Source organism: Equus quagga, chromosome 8 (genome assembly GCF_021613505.1).
Source record: "Equus quagga isolate Etosha38 chromosome 8, UCLA_HA_Equagga_1.0, whole genome shotgun sequence".
In the NCBI taxonomy this organism is placed as follows: domain Eukaryota; kingdom Metazoa; phylum Chordata; class Mammalia; order Perissodactyla; family Equidae; genus Equus; species Equus quagga.
This window is the reverse complement of record NC_060274.1, coordinates 43,276,110-43,300,009: the sequence shown is the minus strand read 5'-3', so window position 1 is coordinate 43,300,009 and position 23,900 is coordinate 43,276,110. Positions and strand designations below refer to the sequence as shown.

General features: G+C 50.3%; 1 protein-coding gene across 10 annotated transcripts in view; it reads left to right on the top strand.

Moving 5' to 3' along the window:
- TNS3 (tensin 3) overlaps positions 1–23,900 on the top strand; it is a 259,293-nt gene that overhangs the window by 124,645 nt on the left and 110,748 nt on the right. For all 10 annotated transcript variants that reach the window (XM_046669114.1, XM_046669123.1, XM_046669116.1 and 7 more), the window contains 5 exons: positions 692–756; positions 3,940–4,023; positions 13,385–13,497; positions 13,881–13,941; positions 14,732–14,807. In XM_046669114.1, coding sequence (XP_046525070.1) covers positions 692–756; positions 3,940–4,023; positions 13,385–13,497; positions 13,881–13,941; positions 14,732–14,807 — 399 coding nt within the window. The remainder of the gene's footprint in view (positions 1–691; positions 757–3,939; positions 4,024–13,384; positions 13,498–13,880; positions 13,942–14,731; positions 14,808–23,900) is intronic.

The window sequence follows — 23,900 nt, the reverse complement described above, 5'->3', positions numbered from 1 at the left end:
TCATGGCAGTATGTTCTAGAAGGTTTGCTGACCGCTGTTCTGGGTGAGGGCAGCCTGTCATGTAGCTGTGGTGCTTCAGGCTCCTTCTCTTGTTGGTACTGTTGGCTCGTGGTTCCGGCTGGGTGGCCCGGTCTGGGCTGTGTGTGTCTATGATTACAGATTGAGCACCGCATTTTCCATAATGCTGCTGGACAGTGGTCCCCTGGGTGTGACCAGGCAGGGCTGGTTGGGGGTGCCAGCAACATTGCAATGCTGCCAGCACGCTGGAATCTGCTGTCCTGCAGCTCTGGACTTTGGGCTGTGTGCAGCCCTCAGAGCCACAAGCCTGTGGAGGTGTTCAGTCTCTGTCATCTGGGTCATTAAGTCATGCTAATTGCTCCCACCCTGGCGTAGTTTCTTCCGACCTCATTGGGAAATGGTGAATTGACTGGCTGCCTCTGTGCAGAGCTGCCCTCAGGGGAGTCCACGGATGCCCCAGGCAGCACTGCTCCCGCCGTGGGCACCCGGTGTGTGCAGTCCCTGCGACAGGGTGCTGCCGTCCCCCGGAACAGGGACAGGACGTGGGGACGCTGGCTTCCCCTCCAACACAGGCTCCTTGGCATCCTCTGAATGAATGAATGTTTTCCTGTTCTAATTACATCTCTGCCATGGGATTCGAGAGAAAATCAGTTCCTCTTTTTGTCTCCTGCAGGGTGGAAAGGGACGCATCGGAGTGGTCATTTCATCCTACATGCATTTCACCAACGTCTCGGCCAGGTAGGAGGGAAGCATCCGTGCTGCTGTGGCATTGGGAAGCTCCGAGACTGGGCGAGGGGGACGCTGGAGCCTGGGGGCTGGCGTGGAGGCCGCGGCTTGGCTGACCCGTGCCCTCGTGCCCCTGGTGCCTAGAAACCTAGCTCCAGCTAAGGGTTTACCCTCATGAGAAGGACATCTTCCTAGGTGTGCGGCTATGTATGATTCATGCTGAAGACTTCCATGCACACATCGAAAATAAAGTGAGCACACTGCCGTTCTCCAAGAAAAACAATAGGGATAAACGTTACTGTTGTTAAAATCATGAGCAGGGCTGTCTCGTTGAATACCTCACACCCTGTAAATAGTAATGGCCACGGCTGCTGCGTTCTGCATTCACTGGGCCTCTGGGAAGCACTTTGCATATTTCCGTTTTCTCCCTCCATCCTCCTAAGTAACCCAGGAGGCAACTATCATCACTCCCACTTTACAGATGAGGAAACTGAGGCTCGGCAGAGTTAGGCAGCTTGCTCATGGTCTCACAGCAGGCGAGCCCCGTGGGGAGCCAGGTCTGGTCCAGTTCTCAGGAGGTGGAAGAGTAATTGGGGGACTTGGGAGCTGCCACAGTGGGGGTGTGGGTGCTGCTAGCAGGAGGCCAGTCCTATCAGCCAGGCGCGACGGGCACAGCGAGGCCAGCGAGGCACTGGGCGTGAGCCAGCCCTCCTGGCTCTGGGGCAGCGCGAAGTGTGCCCAGATATACTTCCCAGAGCACACATCTCCGCTCACACTGAAATCCAGTTCAAAAATATCACTCTTTATGGGTTTTGCATCTGCATTGCCCTCTCTTTTCAATGGCCACTTTGTGAAGAATGAACTACTCCATTCTGGGGAAATATAAGCCTATTCATATTAGCCAATAAACCCTTTCCTTTCTAGCAGTAAGGGATGAAATTTGACTTTCCGAATGTTTTCTCTGGAAACAAATTGGGGAGCTCGTGCCTGCCAGGGAGGAAACCCAACCCCCCAGTGAAAATCATATCCCTTCTTGGTGATAATGATCGTTTGTGTATGTGCCAGACGAGTTGAGATTCCTGGTCACATTGAATCCCTCAACGGAGCCAAAGGCATTGGTGAGAGACCAGACTTTGCCTGGCGGATTCTGGACAGAACCCGCCCTCACGTGTCTGCCCGCAGCAGCGCAGCTCTGTCTGGGTCCCAAGTTCCATGTGCTGTGCGCAGTCCTGGCACTTGTAGAAAGTGCAGAGACTAAGAGGTTCATTCACTTAAAGCGCATCACTGACACTGTTTCTAAAAGCCCTCCTTTTTCCGAATAGTCAACGCATATCTCAGCTGCACGCGTCGGGTGATTTACACGAATCTCTCTAGGCCTCGGGGTCCTCACCTGGGACATGGGAGTGATGGTTGTGCCTCGTGGGGTTTTATGACAATTCAGTGTGTTATTGTACATAAGGCACTTGGAACAGCACCAGTACTCAGGTATCAGCTGCCACACTCACAGGAGTAACAGTATTAAGTACTTTTCAATAAAATGGAGTGACACCACGACACTTTTGTAACCTGCTTTTCTAAATTAGCACCCTTTCCTAAATGTCTTCCCTGACATCATGTAAGTGACTGCATGGTTCTTCATTTGACAAATAGAATATTACATAATTGAGCATTTGCTGATTTTGCCTAGCTAAAATCAGCTTCAAATGATTCTCCACTTGAAAGCATGCCGTGATAACAGATTCTCACATATGCGTTTTTGATCATTTCTGCTATCTGCCCCTTAGATGTTGTTCTCAGAAGTAGACTAATCACAGGGAGCACACATTTTTAAGGCCTTCGTCACAAACTGTGCTCCAAATCAAAACGCAAACTTCAAGTTGCAAAGTAGGAAGAAAATTCTTGTACCAGCCATAAAAGTAAGAGTTCAAGAAGGCAGAATCAGTGCTAATGTTATTATTACTAATAACAAGATTAACACTGCACATCAACATCGGCCAAAATGCATTATCAGCGTTTAATGACACAAGTGAATTCCAGAAAGAGGAATGCTTAACAGTGAATGGTGGATATGTAACTATACTTTTCTAGTTAAAAAACAAATGCATTCAATGTGTGAAATACTCCGTGTTTAAGTGGACCCTTCTGTTGTGACAGCCCCACCAGCCCAGCCCCTTATTCAGACAAGTGCAAGCTGTGAGTTATCCATCTTATAGCGTGTGGTGAAAGTCAGGTCACGCTAAATTTCATGTTGAGTGCTTGCCTTTGTCCTTCTGCCTCTCTCTGCATGTTCTCTTCTAGGTCCTGTGTCTGTCCTTTTTCTGCAGGGACACATACACATTCTAAGGAGAGGGCCCACACTTAGATCAGATTTTTCAAGGAAGCTTTTGGCTCAGACAAGTCTTAGTGTGGACTTACTAGTGTCAAGTTCCACGATTTATGTGGAGTCAGATCAGGAAAGCCCATGGATGCCCCATTGTGGGGTTTCCTGAAGACGCTGCTGGGTGCACTTGGGGGCATTGTGGAGCTGGGGTTTAGAGGCCCACAGGTTGTTGGAGAGTCACTTCACACACGTGACTCTGCAGCCCTGAGGCCTCGGATAGCTGTGCACTTCCTCCGGGCCACAGTGTTCTGACCCCTCTGAAGCCTGTGGATAGACAGGACTCCCTGATGTGGCCCTCAGGCCATCCCCTGTGGGTCCCAGACTCACTTCTTGGGCTTGATGAGATGTCCAGGAACTGCAGTGCTCCAGGCATGGCCCAGGACCCTCCTGACCTGACACTTGGGTCTGCCGGCTGCCCTCGGCACAGCCCACTGAAACCTGCCTCCTTTGTTTGGAGCCAGTATGGTAATGGGACAGTTAGGATGCCAGGCCTGTGCCACCGGTGAGAAATGGCTGCTGGGCGACTCTCCTGAGAGTGGTGGGTGGGGCGCAGCCAAGTGCCACACCCTGGGGCAGGGGTTTCCCATGAGATTTCAGACCCTGAAGCCCTGGCTTCCACTCCGGCCTGAGCATATTCCTGTGGGGGGTTTGGGGTCCAAGGAGAGAGGCTAAAGTGGATGTACGTGGCAGAAGCAAACAGTAACGCTCTTCTGGTTGCCATGGCTCAGCACAGCCACAGGACCTGTCCCCTGTCCCCCAGCTTGCCATGGCAGCCACAGAGTTAATGCTCTCTCTCTCTTTTTCTGCTTCCCCAGCGCTGACCAGGCCCTCGACAGATTTGCAATGAAGAAGTTTTATGACGATAAAGTTTCAACTTTGATGCAGCCTTCCCAGAAGCGGTATGTATCTGTCCTGGAGCAGAGTGAAAAGGCAAGTGAGGTTTTACATTTAAAAATGTAAGGACAGAAGAGGCACCTCCCCTGACCAGCTGGGAAGAGGAGGGGAGGGCTTGTTGTCCGGAGCGTGTGGGTGGTAGGGACCCCTGCCTGGCTCCACGTGGACCCCGACTCCCTTCCCACATGCTCAGCAATCGCATCCTCCATGCTCGCGGCGGGTTCCTTCCCTTTGCTCTGCTGGAACTGGGTTCTGTCTCCTGGACCAGAGGTCTGTAACAGGCTGGATCGTGAATGTTCTGGGCTTTGCAGGCCACTTGGTCTCTGTCACCACTAGTCTAACACAAGAGTGGCCCTCAGAGGTAGGAAACGAGTGAACTGGCTGTGTTCCAATAAAACTTTATCAATGCACAGGTTCCTGGTGGTAGTTGGCTGACTCCTGCAGTAGATGGTCAGCACCCGAGGCCAGGGGGTCTTTCTCTTACCTTGGCCTCCCCGGCCCACCTCCCCTTCTCTCCTGCCCTGAGTGTTCCTGGCAGATGCTGTGGAAGGGCCCTGAGGGAGCAGACTTCCTTTTGCTGCCCACCTCCAGGTGAATCCACGCTGTCACCCTGGCCCAGGTGGGGGAGGGTCAGGGTGTGTGGCAGTGAGAAGGGCCCTAGCCGCCCTCCTTCCAGACCCTCTTCCTCTGCGGGTGGTGATGGAAGCTAAGCAAGTAGTCACTGCATTTTCATTTTAAAGCAAACAGCAGGGAATTTGCACAAGAATTGCCAAGGCAATTGCCAAGATGGCTTTCCTGCCCCTCACATCTGTTTCTTCAGTGCCAGAGGGCTTGGCCAGCAGACGTGGGTGGACGGAAGATTCCACATCTAGGAGGCAGGGTCAGAGGTATGTTTGTTCAGGAGCTGGGTCTTGATATTTTGACCTGGGAAAGTGATTTCAAAGATTGCCAAAGGCGCACTTTTTCTTTTTGTTCACGATGTTTCCAGTGGCCAGGTCTGTTTGCGTTCAGACCCGGGTGCATTGACCGTGTGGGACCGTGGGTCTGAGCCTGACCGTGCCCTGCTCTGAGCAGTGGGCCCCGCAGGGAATGTGAATTGCATAAAAACAGTGTTTTATTAGTATTACAGAAACCCCCCTTATCTGAGGTTTCAGAGGTCCACTGGAGGTCTTGGAATGTATGCCTCGTGAATAAGTGGGGGGACTCTACACTTAAACAGCCCCTTGGTTCTATTTTGAACCATTAAGTGTCATTTCTCTTTTGAGCAGTTTGCAAAATGGTGGCTTTCCTAAGTGCTCCCGTGTGGGACGTGAGGGTAAACTGGGAGTAACCCACCCAAGGTGCTCAGCACACACCAGGGGACAATGTTTGCCTTGTTTCCTTCCTTTTTGTTTTTACCTTTTGACCCCCTTCACCCATCTCTTCCACCCTCCCACCTCTTGCAACCACCAATCTGTTCTCCATATCTTTGAGTTTGTTTTGTTTTGCTGTTTTTTTTTTTTTGAATTCCACATATAAGTGATATCATACAGTATTTGTCTTTCTCTGTGTGACTTATTTCACTTAGCATAATGCCCTCAAGGTCCATCCATGTTGTCTCAAATGGCAAGATTTCATTCATTTTTATGGTATTTTCCGTTGTATATATAGACCACGTTTTCTTTATCTGTTCATCCATTGATGGACACTTAGGTTGTTTCCATATCTTGGCGATTATAAATACTGCAGTGAACATGAGGGTGCAGATATTTTTTCAAATTAGTGTTTTCATTTTCTTCTAATAAATACCCAGAAGTGGAATTGCTGAATCATATGGCAGTTCTGTTTTTAATTTTTTGAGGAAACTCCGTACTGTTTCCCATAGTGGCTGCACCAATTTACATTCCCACCAACAAGGTTCCCTTTTCTCCACATCCTCACCAACACTTGTTATGTCTTGTCTTTTTGATAATAGCCATTCTAACAGGTGTGAGGTCATATCTCATTGTGGATTTGATTTGCGTTTCCCTGATGGTTAGTGACATTGGGCGTTTTTCAGGTCTTTTTTGGCCATCTGTTTGTCTTCTTTAGAGAAATGTCTGTTCAAGTCATCTGCCCATTTTTTTCGTTGGATTGTTTGGGGTTTTTTTTGCTATTGAGTTGTGTGAGTTCTTTATAGACGTATATATATCTTATTGGATATATGATTTGCAAATATTTTCTCCCACTCCATAGATTGCCCTTTTACTTTGTTGATAGTTTCCTTTCCTGTGCAGAAGTTTTTTAGTTTGATGTGGTCTCATTTGTTTATTTTAGCTTTTGTTGCCTTTGCTTTTTGTTGCCTTTTTTTGTTGCCTTTGTCAGATCCAAAAAATCATCACCAAGACCAATGTCAAGGAGCTTTTCCCTGTGTTTTCTTCTGGGAGTTTTATGGTTGCAAGTATTACAATTAAGTCTTTAATTCATTTTGAGTTGATTTTTGTGTGTGGTGTAAGATAGTGGTCCAGTTTCATTCTTTTACATGTAACTGTCCAATTTTCCCAACACTACTTATTGAAGAGATTACCTTTCCCCATTGCATATTCTTTGTGCTTGTGTTGAAAATTAATTGACCATATATGTATGGGTTTATTTCTAGGTTCCCTATTCTGTTACATTGATCTATGTGTCTGTTTATATGCCAATACCTTACAATTTTTATTACTATAGCTTTGTAGTATAGTTTGAAATCACAACGTGTGATGTCTCCAGCTTTATTGCTCTTTCTCAAGATTGTTTGGCTATTAGGGGTCTTTTGTGATTCCATACAAATTTTAGGATTGTTTGTTCTATTTCTGTGAAAAATGCCGTTGGAATTTTGTTAGGGATTGCATTGAATCTGTAGATTGCTTTGGATAATATCGACACTTTAACAATATTAATTTTTCCAGTCCCTAAGCATGGAAAATCTTTCCATTTATTTTTATCCTCTTCACTTTCTTTCATCAATGTCGTATAGTTGTCACTGTTCAGGTCTTTCAGCTCCTTGGTTACATTTATTCCTAGATATTTTGTTTTATTTTTTTGCAGTTGTAGATGGGATCATTTTCCTGATTTCTCTTTCTGATAGTTTATTATTAATGTATAGAAATGCAACAGATTTCTGTATGTTAATTTTGTATCCTGCAACTTTACTGAATTCATTTATTAGTTCTAACAGATTTTTGGTGGCATCTTTTGGTTTTCTATATATAATATCATATCATCTACAAATAGAGACAGGTTTACCTCTTTTGTTCTGATTTGGATGCCTTTATTTCTTTTTCTTGCCTAATTGCTGTGGCTGGGACTTCTGGTGCTATCTCAAATAAGCGTGGCAAGAGTGGGAACCCTTACCTTGTTCCTGATCTTAGAGGAAAAGCTTTCCTCTTTTCACTGTTGAGTGTGAAGTTTGCTGTGGGCTTGTCATATCTGGACTTTATTATGTTGAAGTATGTTTCCTCTGTACCACTTCATTGAGAGTTTTTATCATGAATAGATATTGAATTTTATCAAATGCTTTTCCTGCATTTATTTAGATGGTCATGTGATTTTTATCCTTTCCATCCATCCAGAATGCTCAGCACATACCAGAAAAGAATGTTTGCCTTATTTTCTTCTTTTTATTCTTATTACTCATTGCATCTTTTTCATAGCATTGAAAGAGTTGGAAAAAGGGGAAAAAAGTCCCTTTAGCATGCCCATGGTTTTCATGTGTCGTTCCTGTCATCGCACACTTGAAGCTGTAGCATTCCCATTTTGTGACGATGATGTGGATTCAGTTTTGCATTCCAGGGCTAATGTCCCCACGCCCTTAGATCAGGACAGTGTCATCCTGTTTCAGAAGATGCTCACCAAATCATTACTGAGTAGGTAAACGACTGAGTGAATGCATAAGCTAAGTCTGGAGGAATATTTGAGGCCAGAAGAACTTTCGGTGACCGCATTTGTGGGGACAGATGCTGTGATGGGAGTCATCACTGTGCTCCTAAACACCCCCAGGGGGAGCTCTGCTGGCTATTTCAGGACCGAACTCAAGAAATCACTTCAAAATCAGTCCCGTGGTAAGAGTGAATTAATTAGCATGGAGTTTGTGGCCAAGAAGCTTGGAGCCTCAACAATGAGCCTCCTCTGAGCCTTTGTGTAATTAATACTGGGTTTACGAGCTCGCGAGGCAGGAGGCCTGTTTGACAGGAGGTGAATTCTCTCTCACTTTGTTCCTTACTCTTAAAAGCCACAGAACAGTTGGCCTACGGCAGGCAGCCCTGCCATCAACAACCTATTTCACATTGCTTGTTCCCAGCAGCATTGCTGTGTCCAGGGGCAGTCCCCTCTTTTTGCACCTTTCACCTTGAGCAAACCCTGAGTAACAGCTTGTTGAAGCCCTGGTGTGGGCCTCTGGAGGTGCTGGTGACCGCTGCTGTGCTGGAGGGTGCCATGAACTTGGAGGCCCTTTTGCTTTGATAAATAATTTAAAAAGTCCTTCTACAGTCTTAGTTGATCATCAGCATCGTGGAAGTGATGAATTATATGATCAGAGTTACTGACCTCCTTTTCCTCTCCACATTTCCTTTCTTTCCAAGAAGGAATCCAGACAGCAGCACACATTTCTTGGCCCCATTACTTTGAGTTTATTGGGGAGAATGACAGGGACAACTAACCTTTCCTGAGGGTGAGGGGCAAAGGAGACCCCTAGGAGGTCCTGGCGGGGGTCATTCCGGTGTCCTATGAGAGAAAGGGAAGAGAGGCCAAAAGTCTGGGCATGCAGAAACTAGGATGTCCTGGATATTTCTAATAGCTAAAAATTTCCTAACAGCATTATTTGGTTTTTGATAATTCTGTAATTTTTGACATGTGCCTTGGGTTTCTGAAAGAACACTTGAACACAAGGCAAGGAAGATGGGGAGCAGGTGTCTACATCCTCTCTCAAAAGGATCCTACTTGGGGAATGTGGCCATGTGGCCAGCAGGTTTCCTGTGCTCTGTGCCATGGTGGCGCCTCCCACACTTCCTCCTGCCCCGGCTTGCAGAGTGGACATGAGGAGCAGGGTTGTTCCACAGGGAGCCTTGCAGAATTGACCGGCTTGGCCTTCCCCTCTAGTCATGATGATCAGGGTGTTGGCAGTGTCCACTTGGGTGACAAGGCCATGTCCCCACCACAAGCTTGTTATGCACTCTCTCCCTAATGTCCATCCTTGCAGCCATCCTGCAGCAGAGGCCTGTTACTCTCCTGTTAGAGGCCAGGGAAGGGAGCGCTGAGGAGCATGAACAGGCAAGCTTGGGTCTCACAAACGGGGTAGGCTGATGGGGCCCAGCCCACATCTCCCCTGCGGCTGTAGTGGCGAGGGCTATGGAGGAGGTGGATTTAGGAAGGCTGAGGGACAGATGTGCAGTGACAGCAGCTCCTTTTACTTACAAAAGTAGCACTTTCATCTTGGCTTTTATATAATCATGTTTTCAGGGAGATCTGAGTTTATGTCAAGTGCAATTCTCCTGTTTAGGGAGATTTAGAGAAACTCCAAATGTAAATTTCTGCTTTGGCAAGTGGTTGTAAATAATTCAGTGAACACTGCAAATTTCAAGCTGCTTTAGAACACGAATGAAGCACATGTGCTTATGTTAGTCCCCAGGCAGCTAAATGTTCGTTTCTAAAACTTACTCGATAGTTGAGATGAAGCATGGAAAGCATCCTCTGCAGGGAGTTATTTTCTCAAAAGAAAGAAAAGATAGTGACAGGAAAATAATGGTGCTGTTTGAAAATAGGCTTCTAATCTGTGCAGCTGTGAGAACTGTGTTGCCTGGGTAGAAACTTTCTATTTTGGATACGATTGTTGTGATGGTCTTTAAGAGGGCACCTGACACCCTGTCATTCATTCATTCATTCTTATCTACCTTCTCTGCCGTAAGTAAATACCAGGTACACAGAGTTGAAATCAACCCTCTCCGTAATTTGCTGATGAAGTAATCATGAAATCCTTTCATTTGCTTTTGTTCCCTCTGATTTCCACCCGTGGTCTGAATTGTCTTTTCTTTGGTGAGGATGGCGGTTTCCAGGTCGTCTTGGGCGGACTCAGTCCTGTTAAATGTGGCCTGATGACCTGGCCTCTGACTCTCAGCTCCACACAGGTCATCTGACCACAGCCACAAGCACAGCTTCTATCTGCGGTGGACCGGGTTGCATTTATAAGGTGTCTGCGTAGGTGCTGATTTCTTTGGCCCTTAGAACACTGTTCTGTTTTCCAGGTCATACTCAGGTGGCTTCAGGTAGTGCTTCTCAGCCTGTTCGCCTGAGGGACTGATGAGGTTGCGAACGGGCTTTTGGAACAGCAGGATGAGGCCAGGCCAATGAAAAATTCATGAAAAAATTGGCATTTGTTTTACGATACAAAGGTTTTCTTTACCCCTACACCCCACACACTAAAGTACAATTGATGCACAGAGAGGTGATATGCTTAATTTGTGATGTCAAGAATTGCTAACACCTGTGACAAGCCCCCAGGGGCCAGGGGCGTGCCCTGGACCAGGAGCACACAGGCCTGTGGTAGCTGGTGGAACCGGGGCCACTGATGCTCTGCTGTAGGATCTGGAATTTGGGATTTGCCTGTAGTTAGATGCCTGCAGGACCTGGAAAAGGCACCAGAGACAGTGAGGGGCAATGTGCTGCCTTTACTCGAATCCCGGCCCTGCCTGGGTTCTGGGTCGTGGGCGGGGGGGGTCAGCAGACCCCTGGCTGGGCACGCAGAGCCAAAGGCCTCGTGCTGACCTCTGGCTCATCTGTGTAAACCCTCAGCCATACATTTGTGGTCATCACAGCTGGAGGGAAGGACAGGGGTGCTGTGTCAACTCTAACTACACACCTTACAAAAATCAATCTACGAATGACCTTTGTCATGTGTCCCCGTCTTGGGAGTGGGATGGTGTGGTGATGGGGTTGGGGTTAGGTTTTCTTCAATGACCGTTCTGATTGCAGTCCTGCTTATTCTAAGCCTTAGGGTAAACCTTTGCAATATCACAGAATCCGGAACTCTGACTTAGAACTTATGATTGTATTATATCCTGTGAATAAGGAACCAAAAAATGACTTTACTTCCACAAAGTTAGGCAGTAGACTTGCTGGAAAGTAGCATTTCATTAATAGAAAATACCCTGAAATAGAAATAAATTTTATTTTTTCCTTATTATGAAAGCATGTGAAGGAATAAGTTGCATTTTACGTTAACATTTTTTTGACTTTGATTCACCTAAAAATATGAATCTATATAAAGCGGATTTCTAAAAAATGCAGAGGAGAATTATATACCAAGAGCTTATAATTTTTTGTATTGGCTGAGCAATGGATTAGTCAGCCGTTTGTGGACCGATCTGGGAAGCTGGTGACTATTTGGAGCTGTTTCAGGAGGGAGGGCTTGCTGGTCGGGGTCCTGGGTCCTGGGTCCTGGGTCCTGGGTCCAGGGTCCAGGGTCCAGGGTGGAGGGCTACCGGCTCCTCCCTTTGCATCTCTGGCCCCGTGTGACCGCGAGGCCCTGCTCTCTGGTGTCATTTGCTGGGAGCTCACAGGGAAACAGCGTTCTGCTGTCACATTGACTGTCCTCACTAAAGGAAGCTACTTCTGTGCTTTCTCTGGCCACTGGGCAACAGTGCTGGCCAGGCTGTGTCAGCGGACATGGAGGCTCCATGGCCATCATGAGGAGCACAGGCTGATGACCTGGGTTGGGGGAGAGATGCCGCTCCCCCGGAGGGTGGCTGTTGGCCTCTCACAGGACTGTGGCTGTAATGAAACCCAGGTGGGCTCTGGGCTCGGCTGAAATCGGACTCCTCATGCCACCCCCAGCCAGGAGCCCCACGGGTCTCTGGGCTGCGGGATCCTCCACGTTTGCATGAAAATGCAGAACAGAAACTGACCCACCATGATGCCTGGTCATTGTGCTCCTTGGGCCCATGGGTGTCCAGGGTGAAGGACTGTCTTGCCCGGAGTGGTCAGTGCAGACTGCCTGAGCAAATGGCCAGGCACCCGCATGGTAGACATGCCAGGCTGGGCCACCAGCAAGCCTGACGGGCTGAGGAAGTGGATTGTCTGGTGACCAGGGTGCCCAGCTCTGGAGGAGGGAGGAGCTGCTGTCCAGAGCAGACAGTGACTCAAGGCCCCCAACTAAATGTCGGTGATGTCTTTTCCTGTGCTCAAAACCAGGGAACTAAAGAGCCCAGGAAATCTGCCGTGTGTAACATTTGAGTGATTAAAAGTAGTTGGACAATTCACTTGAATATTCCAATGTCTGCACACGATAGAGTTAAGGAGTCTTTTTATCAAGATGGAAGCTACCACCGGGAAGGCGTGTGGAGCCATCTGGTGGCCAGGCCCTGGTAACTGTGGCTCAGCCATCTGGCCTCCTGTGGCCGCCAGGGTTTCCATCAGGCCTCATGGCTTTGGGGAGGTTTCCTCCTATTCTGAAAGAGAAGAGATGCTATTTGCCACCAAGAAAATGGAAACACTGTGAAAGGTACCTAAGCCGAAGCATATGTTCCTTTCTGACATTTTCCTAAAAGGATGAACTATAAGTAGGGTTTTTAAACTTTGGTTTTAACATTTACCAGAAATTTCCTACTATTCAGTTTACTTTGTAGGCAAATTCAGCTGCTTGAAATAATGGACCACGTGTGAATTGCAGGCATAAATTAGAGCTTATGTAACGTAAGTGGGGCTGAGCCTGATGAGGGTCTCGGTCCAGGGCAGGGTGGGCCTTGGCCCGTGGGGCGTGGATGAGGCCGAGTGGCTGCAGTGTGGAGGAGCCTGTGCTGCACAGCCCTGTGATTCAGTCAGTGCTCCCTCCCTCTCCTGTGTGGCTCTGTGTAGGCATGAGAGATGCCTGTAGATGGTGGGGTCCTGCGGGGTTTTGTTTTGTTTTGGAGTCAGACCCTCCAGGAGGAGGGCGGGCCCGCGGCCAGGCGATGTCAAGGAGCATGGCAGGTCTACACCTACTTTCCAGGCACCGCCACCACATCTTGCCTCAGGACGACCCAACAAGGAAATGCTTCTAGTGTCGTAGAAGCTCCCCTCTAGCCGGCAAGTGCACACGCAGGGCGCATGCAGTCAGCGCGGGCGCCCAAGGCTGCGCGTGTTGTTCCGAGAGGGCAGGTCTTCCTCGCGCACGAGCGTGGATGGTATGTCCCTGTTGCCGGCCCACGTTCAGCCTGGGGAGTCCAGAGGTTCTCGATGGGGTCACATGCCCGGGGCTGTGGCTCTCCAGGGTGTGGGCCAAAGGCTTGGGTGCCGAGACCTGGGAAGAGCAGGCTGTTTCCTCGTTTCCCACCAGCCCCACCCGGGCTCATGGAGGGCACTTTGTGGAAGCTCTAAGCTGGCTGTCCTTGGCAGGTACGTGCAGTTTCTCAGCGGGCTCCTGTCGGGGACGGTGAAAATGAACGCCTCTCCCCTTTTCCTGCACTTCGTCATCCTCCACGGCATCCCCAACTTTGACACGGGTGGAGGTGAGTATCTTCCACGGAGCTCGTCTCCAGATTTGCGCCCTGTCCTGCGGCTGCAGCAAAGGAGCCTTCCCTTCCCTCCTGAGTGGGCCACGCCTGGGATCCGGTCCTTAGCCCTCCTGGTCTCTGACTGGACGAAGCCGTCAGAGTGTGGCGAGGCCAACTTGCACATGAGGGGAAGGACAGGTGGCCAGGGAGGGAGCAGACCCCTGCCCCACGAGCCCGGTGTCCCTTGCTCTGTGGTCCCACTCCACACTCAACTTCCACCAGCCTCGGAGGCAGCAGGCAGGCTGCTTGTCTCAGGGCACCTGCCTCTTTCTGTTTGCCACACTCTTGCTCGTCTGTACGGTTCCACATCTTTACAGATGGTTCTGCCTCTCTTTCAGTGTGTCGGCCCTTTCTGAAGCTCTACCAAGCCATGCAGCCCGTGTACACGTCAGGGATCTAGTAAGTACGGCTGCTTTCCTGGGGACTTCTGGGAGCCTGGGAGTGGGCCTAGCCCGGGAAGGGAGTGGGAGGGCTAAGGCAGGGGATGCCTGGTAGCCTGTGCCCTCTCCTCCCGCCCTGGCAGCGAGTCTTGCTGCTGTCATGCTGGTTGGCTCCATAAAGGGGCATGGGCACTGGAGCCTGGAGATAACAGAGGGCCAGGCACTGTGAGGAAGTAAACACGTGGGAGGGTCCTGTGACAGGGTTCGCCTCTTTCTCCCGTTTGCGTTTTAGACAAAGGGCAGACATACATCCTCAGAATTTGTACAAATTTCTAGACTCTTTTTGGTTGCCTTTTTTGTGTTTGGATAAGCATTTTATGAACATTTATAGAAAATGAATAAAGGTAAAAATGTTCTCACCACCGTGTCATCACTCAAAACGAGCTGTCGTCACATTTCTGGGCTCCTGCTCGACTCACGCATCAGTGATGGTGTGACCTTTGCACCCTCAGCTTATTACAGAAGCTGTGGCTGTCACACCCCTGGGATCCCCACTGTGTGTCCCACCAGGCATAGGCCCTGGGGTGGACCCTGATGTTGTTGTCAGGACCCTGCCTGGCCCGGTGGCCTTTTTGTACCTTTTAGACTCATTTCCATGGGAGAGAGTCTCAGGAATTGGATTCCTGGGCCAAGTGGGATATTTTGTGTAATTTCTGAGTTTTCAGTTGTAGGGTTCCTTTTATTGAAATATATTGTTTCCATGTCATCACGAAATTACACAATGATGTACCTTCTTGTTTATTCCAAAGCAACATTGGCCCAGAAAACCAAAGCAGGATCTACATTGCCATAGAGCCGGCCCAGCTCCTGAAAGGGGACATCATGGTGAGTGCCACAGCCTGTCCCTGCTCTCCTGGTAATCACAACTCAAAAAGGAAAACAATGTCATCTTCAGTAACACCAACCCGCTCACCCTCCAAAAACTTTAGGAAGAATGCAAAGTAGCCTTTACCTTAAGTCAGTTGATTAATTTTCTGAGTAAAGCTGTTTTAACGGAAGAGACAGAACAAATCGTTGGAGCCACTTGACATGTGGACTTGTGAAATTAAAGCCCTAGCTGGGCCACTGCACTTCCGAGGGCTCCCATTCCCTGACACACATGTAATGTGTGATCCTAACGTGATTGTAGGCCTGCCAGGAGTCGGTGTATACATAAAATATTTCTTTATCGGTCGTAGCCGAAGCGTGGGACGCAACTAGTGTATTGCAGGCTGGTTAACAATCAAAACAGTGGTTTCTCTGGACAGTTTGGATTCTTGGGTGTGCTGCTTCTTGGGTGAGATTAGCTGTTCTATTTTGCTGTTTATCTATCTTGAATATAGAAAAATGCATACATCTAACATAATTTTAGAGAAATCTGTCTGAAATAAGGTAAACTTTTAAGGCACGTGTGTGGCTTCCCACATGCAGAGTAGCTTTCACGTAATCCTTCCATGGCCAAGGAGGACACACTGCCCTAGGAGAGGAAGACTGTTAAGGAGTTGGCTTTTCATTTTATTATAAATATCTCATCCAAAGTTTTTGAGGATTCTCATTAATTTCCCCTAAAATTTTAGATTTTAAATCCCTTTCTCCGTGGTTGGTGAACTCTCACCTTGCTGCATTCTGCATTCTCACAAAAATCAGGTCAGTGAGGTTCATGAAGATAAAGACCTCTGGATACTCTCACACCCACTGCATCCCTTTGCACGGTCACTGGGGGAGGGGCCTCCTGCTTCCACAGCTACAGAGGTCTGAGTCCAGCTTTGCACACCGTCGTGAGAGAGGGGTCTGCAGGTCCAGAGGCGCACAAGGGGGAATAGACAGCAATAACACCAACAGTAATTTGGTCTAGCTATTTCAAGGCGTCACGCCGAGTACTTTGCAAACGTCACGTTCTTCCATCCTCGCAACGACCTCAAGATGAAAGAGCAGGTGTTCCTGTTTCATAGGTGAGAAAGCCCAGGTGTAGGGTGGTGGTTACACTTTCATAAGCCCGTTTCCTTAGCCATGGTGCTGCACAGCCCCCAAAGAAGAATGACCCGGGCATGCGAGGTTTCTGCTGGCGTTCTGCAGAGCAGCTCACGGGCCTTATGCCTTTGATTAGGAGGGACAGGACAGGGAAGGGATGCCTCTGCTCCTGGGCATCTCCACATCTTGGCCTGGGCGTGCAGCCCTTGGCTGTGTCTCCCAGGAAACCCTAGGATTTTTGGGCAAGGGGGCTAAGCAGTATTAGGCACCTGCTGTGTGCTGGGCACTGACAGGGGCTCTCTATGGCTGTGGCTTTGGTTTGCCCACCAGCTCTGTGCACTGGGTGTAGTATTCCAGCTTTAAAAAGAGAGGCCAAGAGAGGCTGGTGGAGTTAGGTCATGCACTAACCATCTGGCTACAGGCTATTGCTTTGTCCCCATGGCATTACACTTGGCACAGGAGAGGGCTTCACAGTCAGCATCTCCAGGCTGGGTGCTCCCTCTGGTCAGTGGTGAGTAGTTATGACTGAGTCTCTTTGTGATGACCTGAGGGAGATGGCTGAAACACTGAGATGTGGAGAGTGGCTCTCATGCCAGAAAGAGCACCGGGGGTGAGGGGCTCTCACCCCACCTGACTGTGGCCGGCTGTCTGCAGGCTCTTCTTGAGGCAGCGAGGTGTGGCTGGTCCAGAGGTGGGGGGCCCTAGTCTGCCCCTCCCCCTCCTTTCTCCTCCTTCCTCCATCCTTCCTTCTTCCTTCCCTCCCACTGTCTCCTCCCTCCCTCCTTCCTTCCATACCATTAATTTATTTATCTAATAGTCCCTTTTTGAATGTTTTGAGCTTTCTGAGTCTCTGTGTTGGGCCCTAGCACAGGAAGGAAGGGAGGGACGCAGTGACATCTTTGTCCTGGAGGAAGCTGTGGGGGAAGTGGACATTTCACAGGAGGGGGATCTGCAGAGCTGCGCACCCAGAATGGGCGGTGATGGACGAGGTGGGTGGGTTGCAAGGGTGCAGGTGGAAGTGCCCTCTGAGTTGGGTGGGAAGCACTGGGGCTGAGGGCATGGCAGTACCCAGGCCGTGAGGCGCCAGAGGGTGGGCATGTGTTAGGATGTCCTTGTGGGAATTAGTTGTCCTGGGAGGTTGAAGCTAGGCGCTGAGGGCTTGGAGGTTTGTGTAGCTTTCTTTTGGGAAATGTTACTGAAGCTCTTTCCAGTGTCCTGAAAATGCAGTGAATCACACCTTGAGGTTAACCCCATAGGAAGGTGAATTGGAGGAATAGGGAGAATGGGGGGACAGAAGACTTGGTCTCTGAGTGGGAAGAACGAAGTCCTGCAGGTGTACGTGAGCGACAGCAAATTGGGAGTGGTGGTCCTCCCTGAGATTGATGCGGCCCAGGGGCATCACGCAGTGGTGACTGGCCTTGGTCACATGTCTGGGCTCCAGCCAGGTCTACGGCTTAAAGGGTCTGGGTGGCTCAGACAAGTTGATCTGCCTCTCGGAGTTTAAAGTCTTCCTTCTGCTACTTGAGGACCATACACAGGGTTTGTGAGGATTAGGTGAGCGAGGACAGCTGGCCTGGGGTGAAGCCCACACTGATGTGAGCGCGGCTGACTGTGGCTTGGCCAGGGGATGGCCACTGCCTCCACCCCTGGAAGACCCCTGGCAGGCCCCATCCTATGTTCCCCGCCGCTGTCCCAGCCCCTTGGCAGGCACCAGGGCCTGAGCCACGGAATGCATTTGAGCGGGCGGGATGGGGTCATTCGGAGGGGACGTGGGCGTTGAGGTTTGGCCTTTGGTAACAGGGAGGCAGGTCCGGGAATGGGGTGGGGCGGGTGGAGAGGAGTGAGGTGGGTGAAGGAGGCGCCGGCAGACGTGCTAGGACTTGGCTCCCACGTGCCCTGGGCATGTGGCGAGCTCATGGAGCTGTGCGCTGCTCCAGCAGGAAGGCTTGGTCCTGTGTGTTTGGGACGCTGCTGCCTGCACTGTCCTTAGATGAAAAATGGTGCCTTCTGGGCATCCACAGCCACATGAAAGGTGCCTGTCTCGGCGAGTTTGTGGCCCACGGATTAGATCCACTGACTACACAGGCCACTCGCTGGGGCGTCTGGCACTTCCATCTTCCATCTTTGCTGCTGCAGGCAGCCTGTAGGGTGATGATTTGTCCCTTCTCTGAAAATTTTATTTCCAGGTCACACTTGTGAGTCTGTTCAATGCCTGCAGAGGCACTCTGAAAGACGAGCTGCAGATGCGGGTGCTGGGCCAGCGAGCATGCGCTGAGGGCCTGTGGCTAACTCTGGAGATGAGCAGCGCCGAATGGGGAGGTGAAGGACAGACACAGCGGGGCCTGGGGGCTGATGGTCTAGAGCCCTTGGGGTGTTGTGTGGACCCCCGTCTTGCAGCGCTGGGGAGCTCGTGGGGTCCTGAGCTGGGCTGGAGGGTCCTTGAGGCTCTGTGAAACATGGAGCACAAACAGGGTTGTCGAGGGGAGAGAGGACCCCACAGTCATGGGGAGAACAGAGAAGTGGGTGAAGCAGCAGACCCTGTGAGGGCTGGCGTGGGCGCTCAACCAGACCCTCTGCCTCCTCCTGGTGTCTCCCGCCAGCCTGGCCTGGGACAGATCTCTGGGTCTCCTCTGCCAGCCTAGAGGACGAGCTCCTCCTCCCTGTGGGCACCAGTGTTCCCTCCTGCTCTCTTGTCCAGGTTTCAGGAAAGCATAGTTTTTGCCCAACTGCCCCTCCCTTCTCCTCTCATCCCTCCACCCACCTCACCTCCAGTCACATTCCAGAGACCACATCACTGGAGGCCGCATCACCAAAGACTGCCTCATTTTGGTCTTCTCTGTGGCATTCACCATCACGTGCACTCTTTCTCTTTGCTGGAGCATCCTCTTCCTCAGTGCCAGCCTGTAGCCCCTTCCTCTTCTCCTGGGCATCCCTGGGAACCTCACCAGCTCCCTGGCAGCTGTCTCTGAGCTGGTGTCCTCTGGGCTTCCATCTCTTCAGGGTACTTCTCTTCTTGCCTCTCTGCCCCTCCTTGCTGGGTCCAAGACACCCCTTATTCATGTCTGCCACCAGTGCTCCAGCCCCTGGTTCACACGTTGTGTCTTCCAGCCCACTAGCATCCATTATGCTGGTTTCTGGGGCCCTCCCCACCCCTGCCCCATGCTCTACCTGTGAGCTGCGCCCTACTATGGCATCTCTGTGGCACCACATTTCATTAGTCTTGCAGATTCTCCGCTCGGATGTGTCCTGAATCCTGCTGCTGTGACACGTGAGTTCCCTCCCTCCTGCCAGGGCTGCTGTCCCATGCAGTGTGACCCCCACTGAGCACGGCATTTCCCTACTGCAGACCAGCGTCCTCCCCATGGGGAGTGAGGTCCCAAGCTCCTCCACATGGCATACGAGCTCCTTGTCGTTTATCCCCAGAGAGGCTATATTATCTGTCATGTTCTTCACATGGCCCAAGGGCCCTTTCCTCTGGGTCTTCCTAATGCTGCCCACTCATGTCGCCCACATCAGACGTGGGTGTCTGTGCTGCTATGATTGGGGCACATCGCTGTGCCCTCCTGTGGGCTGGTCCGTATTTGATGCTCCATCATGATAGGTGCCTCCATCTGCCTCCCCAAAGGATGCTGAGCCTTTGAGGCAGGGCCATGTCCTTGTCAAAGCCTCTCCAGAGGTGGCCACTGTGCTTGTCAAGGGTGGTGGCTCAGCTTTGCTACCAGCTGATGGGGCGGGTGCTGTGCCCAGCACACCGTCATTGTCCCCACTTTACAATCCAGAGCCCACAGCTGAGGGAGAATCCTGGACAAGGCCACACCCAGCAAGCTGGCCAACTGGGTCTCCACTAAAAGCTGCCTTGTTAGCCTCTCCTGGGGCTGCTGGTCCCCTGGGTGGGTAGGGACAGCCTGGCTTGATGAGCCATGGGCGATGCTGCAGCCTGTGTATTCCAGGTCCACCTGCGTCAAAGCAGAAGCCAATGTGTGTGAAGAACGGTGGAGAGTTCTGGCATCCAAGCATTTTCTAGCCGTGGCGTCTCTCGGAGTGAATGTTTTGTGCCATGGAGGCACCCTATCTGAATTTTTGTTTCTGTTAGAAATGCTGGCAAATAGGATCTCCAGCTCTTGTCACAGATGCTGGCCTTGATAAAACACTGCCCTTCTTGCCCCTTTATGCCTTCCTAACAGTATTTTCAGGATGTTGTTATTATTTGATTTATACTTACTGTGTTTATGGTGCATTTTTGTACACTCTGCACTTATTTTCTGCAGCATTATCAGATAGGAGGAGGATGATGTGGGTTGCAGCTGAAAAAAAAGGTGTTTTTCCATCACATGGGGCAGTTTTTCCTTATGCCATTCACAGAAATGATTACCTAAGAGGTTTGGTTCATTTATCTATCGCTAAGGAGCCCAGAAGTACTTTTAACCTCTTGTATGAGTTTCCCGGGGCAGCCATAACAAAGTCCCATAGACTGGGTGCCTTAGATGACGGAAATTTATTTCTTCATGGTCCTGGAGGCTGGAAGTCTGAGATCAGTGTGTTGGCAGGACTGGTTCCTCCTGAGGCCTCTCCTTGGCATGTACACAGCTGTCTTCTCCCTGTGTCCTCACTTGGTGGTCCCTCTGTGTGTGTCTGTCCTGATCTCCTCTTCTAATGAGAACACCAGTCACACTGGATTAGGGTCCACACTGATGACCTCATTTTACTTTAATCACCTCTTTAAAGACCCTATCTCCAAATATAGTCACGCTCTGAGGTCCGGGTAGTTAGGGTCTCAATGCATGAATTTTGTGGGGACACAATTCGACCCATAACCCATGTGTTCGTTAAATAAACCTATTCCAGAATAAACCTATTCTAGCAAGATTCATAGTGAAGTTGAGCACCATTGTCATCTGGTACCTTTGGCAATGGCTTGTCACCAGCATTCATTCATTCCCTCATTCATTCATTTCTTCACCACAGCAGGTGTCCTAAGCAGGTAGTGTTGGGGATGTGACAGTGAATTACTCGCACATCCTACTCCCAGGTGTTTGGATTCCAGTCATTGAGTGAGGTGAGCAGGTGGGTGACTCTTGTGCAAGGAGAACTTGGTGTGTTTGTGTGCACACAGAGGGAAGAGTTGAAGATTCATGGATGGGAGAGACGATTCCAGCATGTCCGTGTCCAGGGAGGAGAGGCTCTGAGGGGGCGCTGACCCCCCCATCATAATCTGTGGGTCCATGTTGTGCTGCAGCTGGAAATCCCAGGCTCCACCTGAAAATGACCTCAGGGATCAACATGAGGAAAAAGGCCACAGACTGTCCCTTGGTGTTGGCACAGTGTGCCTAGAGTGCAGCGTGGCCATCTCCCCTCCTACTGTGCAGGGGGCTCTGGTTTCCTGAGTCTCTGTGAGGCAGCAGGAGCACCCAGGCCCTCCTCTCCCACCTCTCTCCAGCTCCCCATCACCTGCAGGCGACACAGGCACCTCCGCTGGGCTGGGCCCTGTCCGTGTATTTTGGTGGGTTGTTGTGATGAGCACCTCTGTGTATTCAGCGGGCACTCCTTAAGTCGAGAAAACTGCAGGCAGGCGTTGAGTTCAGGGCCTTTTCTTGTTAAGGTGCACATATGCAGGCATTTCCATTTTTCATCAGGAATTTGGCAACAGTTGTGACTTGGAAAGAATCCGAAGGAGCAGAGGACGCTTATAGGTTCACCTCCGACAGCTGCAGGGGTCGGGTGCCTCTCTGTCGGCTGTTTGCCAAGCCCCCTCTATGCTCTGGGAGGTGGAAGGTAGCTCCTAGGTCTGGCTCGCCACCCTTGGTCATGGTCCTTTGAGAATGCATCTTTTCCTCTTTGATTTTCCCTCCTCGGTTTTGGTAAGTGTCAGCTTTGTGCACAGATACATCTTTCCTCATGAGGGATTCTTCATTGAGACCCACTAACAAAGACAGTACAGGTCAAGGTTACAAGCAGCTGGGCCGAGTCAGCTCTGCTGGGTTGGGACAACTACTGGGGGAGTGGAGGGAGCTCCGAGGGTCATTTCTTCAACTTGGGGGCTAGCAAGCAGGTGGCATTGTTACTGGTGAGGCAGAGGTGACATCCACCAGCCGTGCACAGCCAGCCCACCCCATGCGCCCTCCCACTGCACACCTGAGCCGCCTGTCTTTAGCCACTGTGTGTGCACTAAAGGTCAGATTCTCGAGTCCACCCCTTCTAAAGGGCAGGGCCCCAGGTGTTCAGAAAACACACTTTTGTGAGGTGGGAGGGCAGAGCCTTCGTGAGCGCAGCCGGCTCGTTATGTAACCTTGCTAAGGAATTCGCGTGGGCACAGGCCCATCGGGAGCCTGGCCAGGCTCCAGAACCCCGATCTGCTTGTAAACACTTTTCCGTCTGGCCTGCCTCATCTTGCCGCCTCAGCTTGTGCCAACCCTGTGGCCACTTACATTTTGTCTTCGTGTTTGCAGGGCTCCGTGACCTGGCTCCGGTGACCTGCCTTCTAAACAGAGGGGACGCCTCCTCAAGGGGCCGTCTGAACAAATAGCACCATAGTTTATTGTTTCTTGCCGAGGGCACTGTGTAAGATCAGGGAAAATAAAAGCGTCCGTAGGTCCCTCCTGGGCTTTGCTCCACGGCAGGTGTTTGTACAGACATCTCTTGTGCCCGTCGCTGTGTTATTCTGTGACTTTCTGGCACATGTCTTTCTCCCTTACTATGCCGTGGGTCTCCCAGAGCTGGAGCAGGCCTAATCCGGCCTGTGGTCTTAGCACAGTGGACTTGGTTGTGTTTTCATTCACAGCCAATAACTGCTGACCTGTCCGTGGTTTGGGAAATGAGTTACAGCATTGCGCCCCTCTGAAATCACCTCCCGCTCCAAGTGAAGTCGTGGTCAGTGCTGGCCCTGGGTGATGGAAGTCCTTTGGCTGATCAGGGCCAGCCATCAAACTTTTCAAACCTGGAAGAATGCAGTTATAGCTCATTCTCTGAGCACACAGATTCCTTAAGGTCTTGTCTAACTGGCCACTTGGCCACCAGCAAGGTGCGTTGAAATGGAGTGACTCCCTTTTCCCGCAGGGGGTGTGTTGAGAGTCCTGCTTTTTTTGCTATTTGTATTAACCATATGGAAGCTGAGCTGATTTAGGGGCTGCACTGAGAAGGACTGACATAGAGGGGGACGAGAGCAGGAGCCGTGACACCTAAGGGCTGACCGCTGACCCGGGGGCTGGTGCTCAAGCCTTGACCCCTGATCCAAGGTGCTTTTCTCTTGTTGATGGAGAGTTTGAAATAAAAATACACCCCTGAGGCCTAAGGGTTGAGCAGGTCTGTTAGCATATCAGCTGTCTTTAAACACCAGATTGCTCAGTAACTTCTTTGAATCAGCATTCCAGCAGTGTGAAAGCGCGAGCTACGTGCACAGTGTTCACTCCAGGGGATACTGAGGTCCAGCAGCACCCGGCTCCTGGTCACCAACAACTGAGTCCACTTGAGGGCACGGGCAGTTTTTTATGAAACTACTAGAAAATAAATCTGGGCGAAGGTTTCTGAATCGTTTCATCAGATTGGAAGAAAGTGAGCGTGCATGCAGACCCTCCCACTAAGGTCATTATCCACTCCAGACAACGCTCTCTCTGGAGGTTTGTCACCTTTAGTAATAAATGCATCAGTATAACAGATACTGTGTATATTTGGATTTACATATTGTATTCATAGGTAGTGCTCATTTAATCTTTGTAACAAAATCATGAGGCCAGAGTTTTAATATCCATTGTGCAGCCAGAGATAGCCACATCCAGGCTGAGTATCTCTGCTCAGATCTTCCCGAAGATCTCTACTCCTCTGTGCCTCTGCTGTGGGCTGTGGTGACAGCCTATGACAGGTGGATGTCATTTGATGCAGTGCTCACTGTTTATTTTACTTTCCCATAGTACAAAATTGAGACTGCAACTCTGAATTGTCATTTCAAGGGCAGATATTCTAAAATCTGAAGGA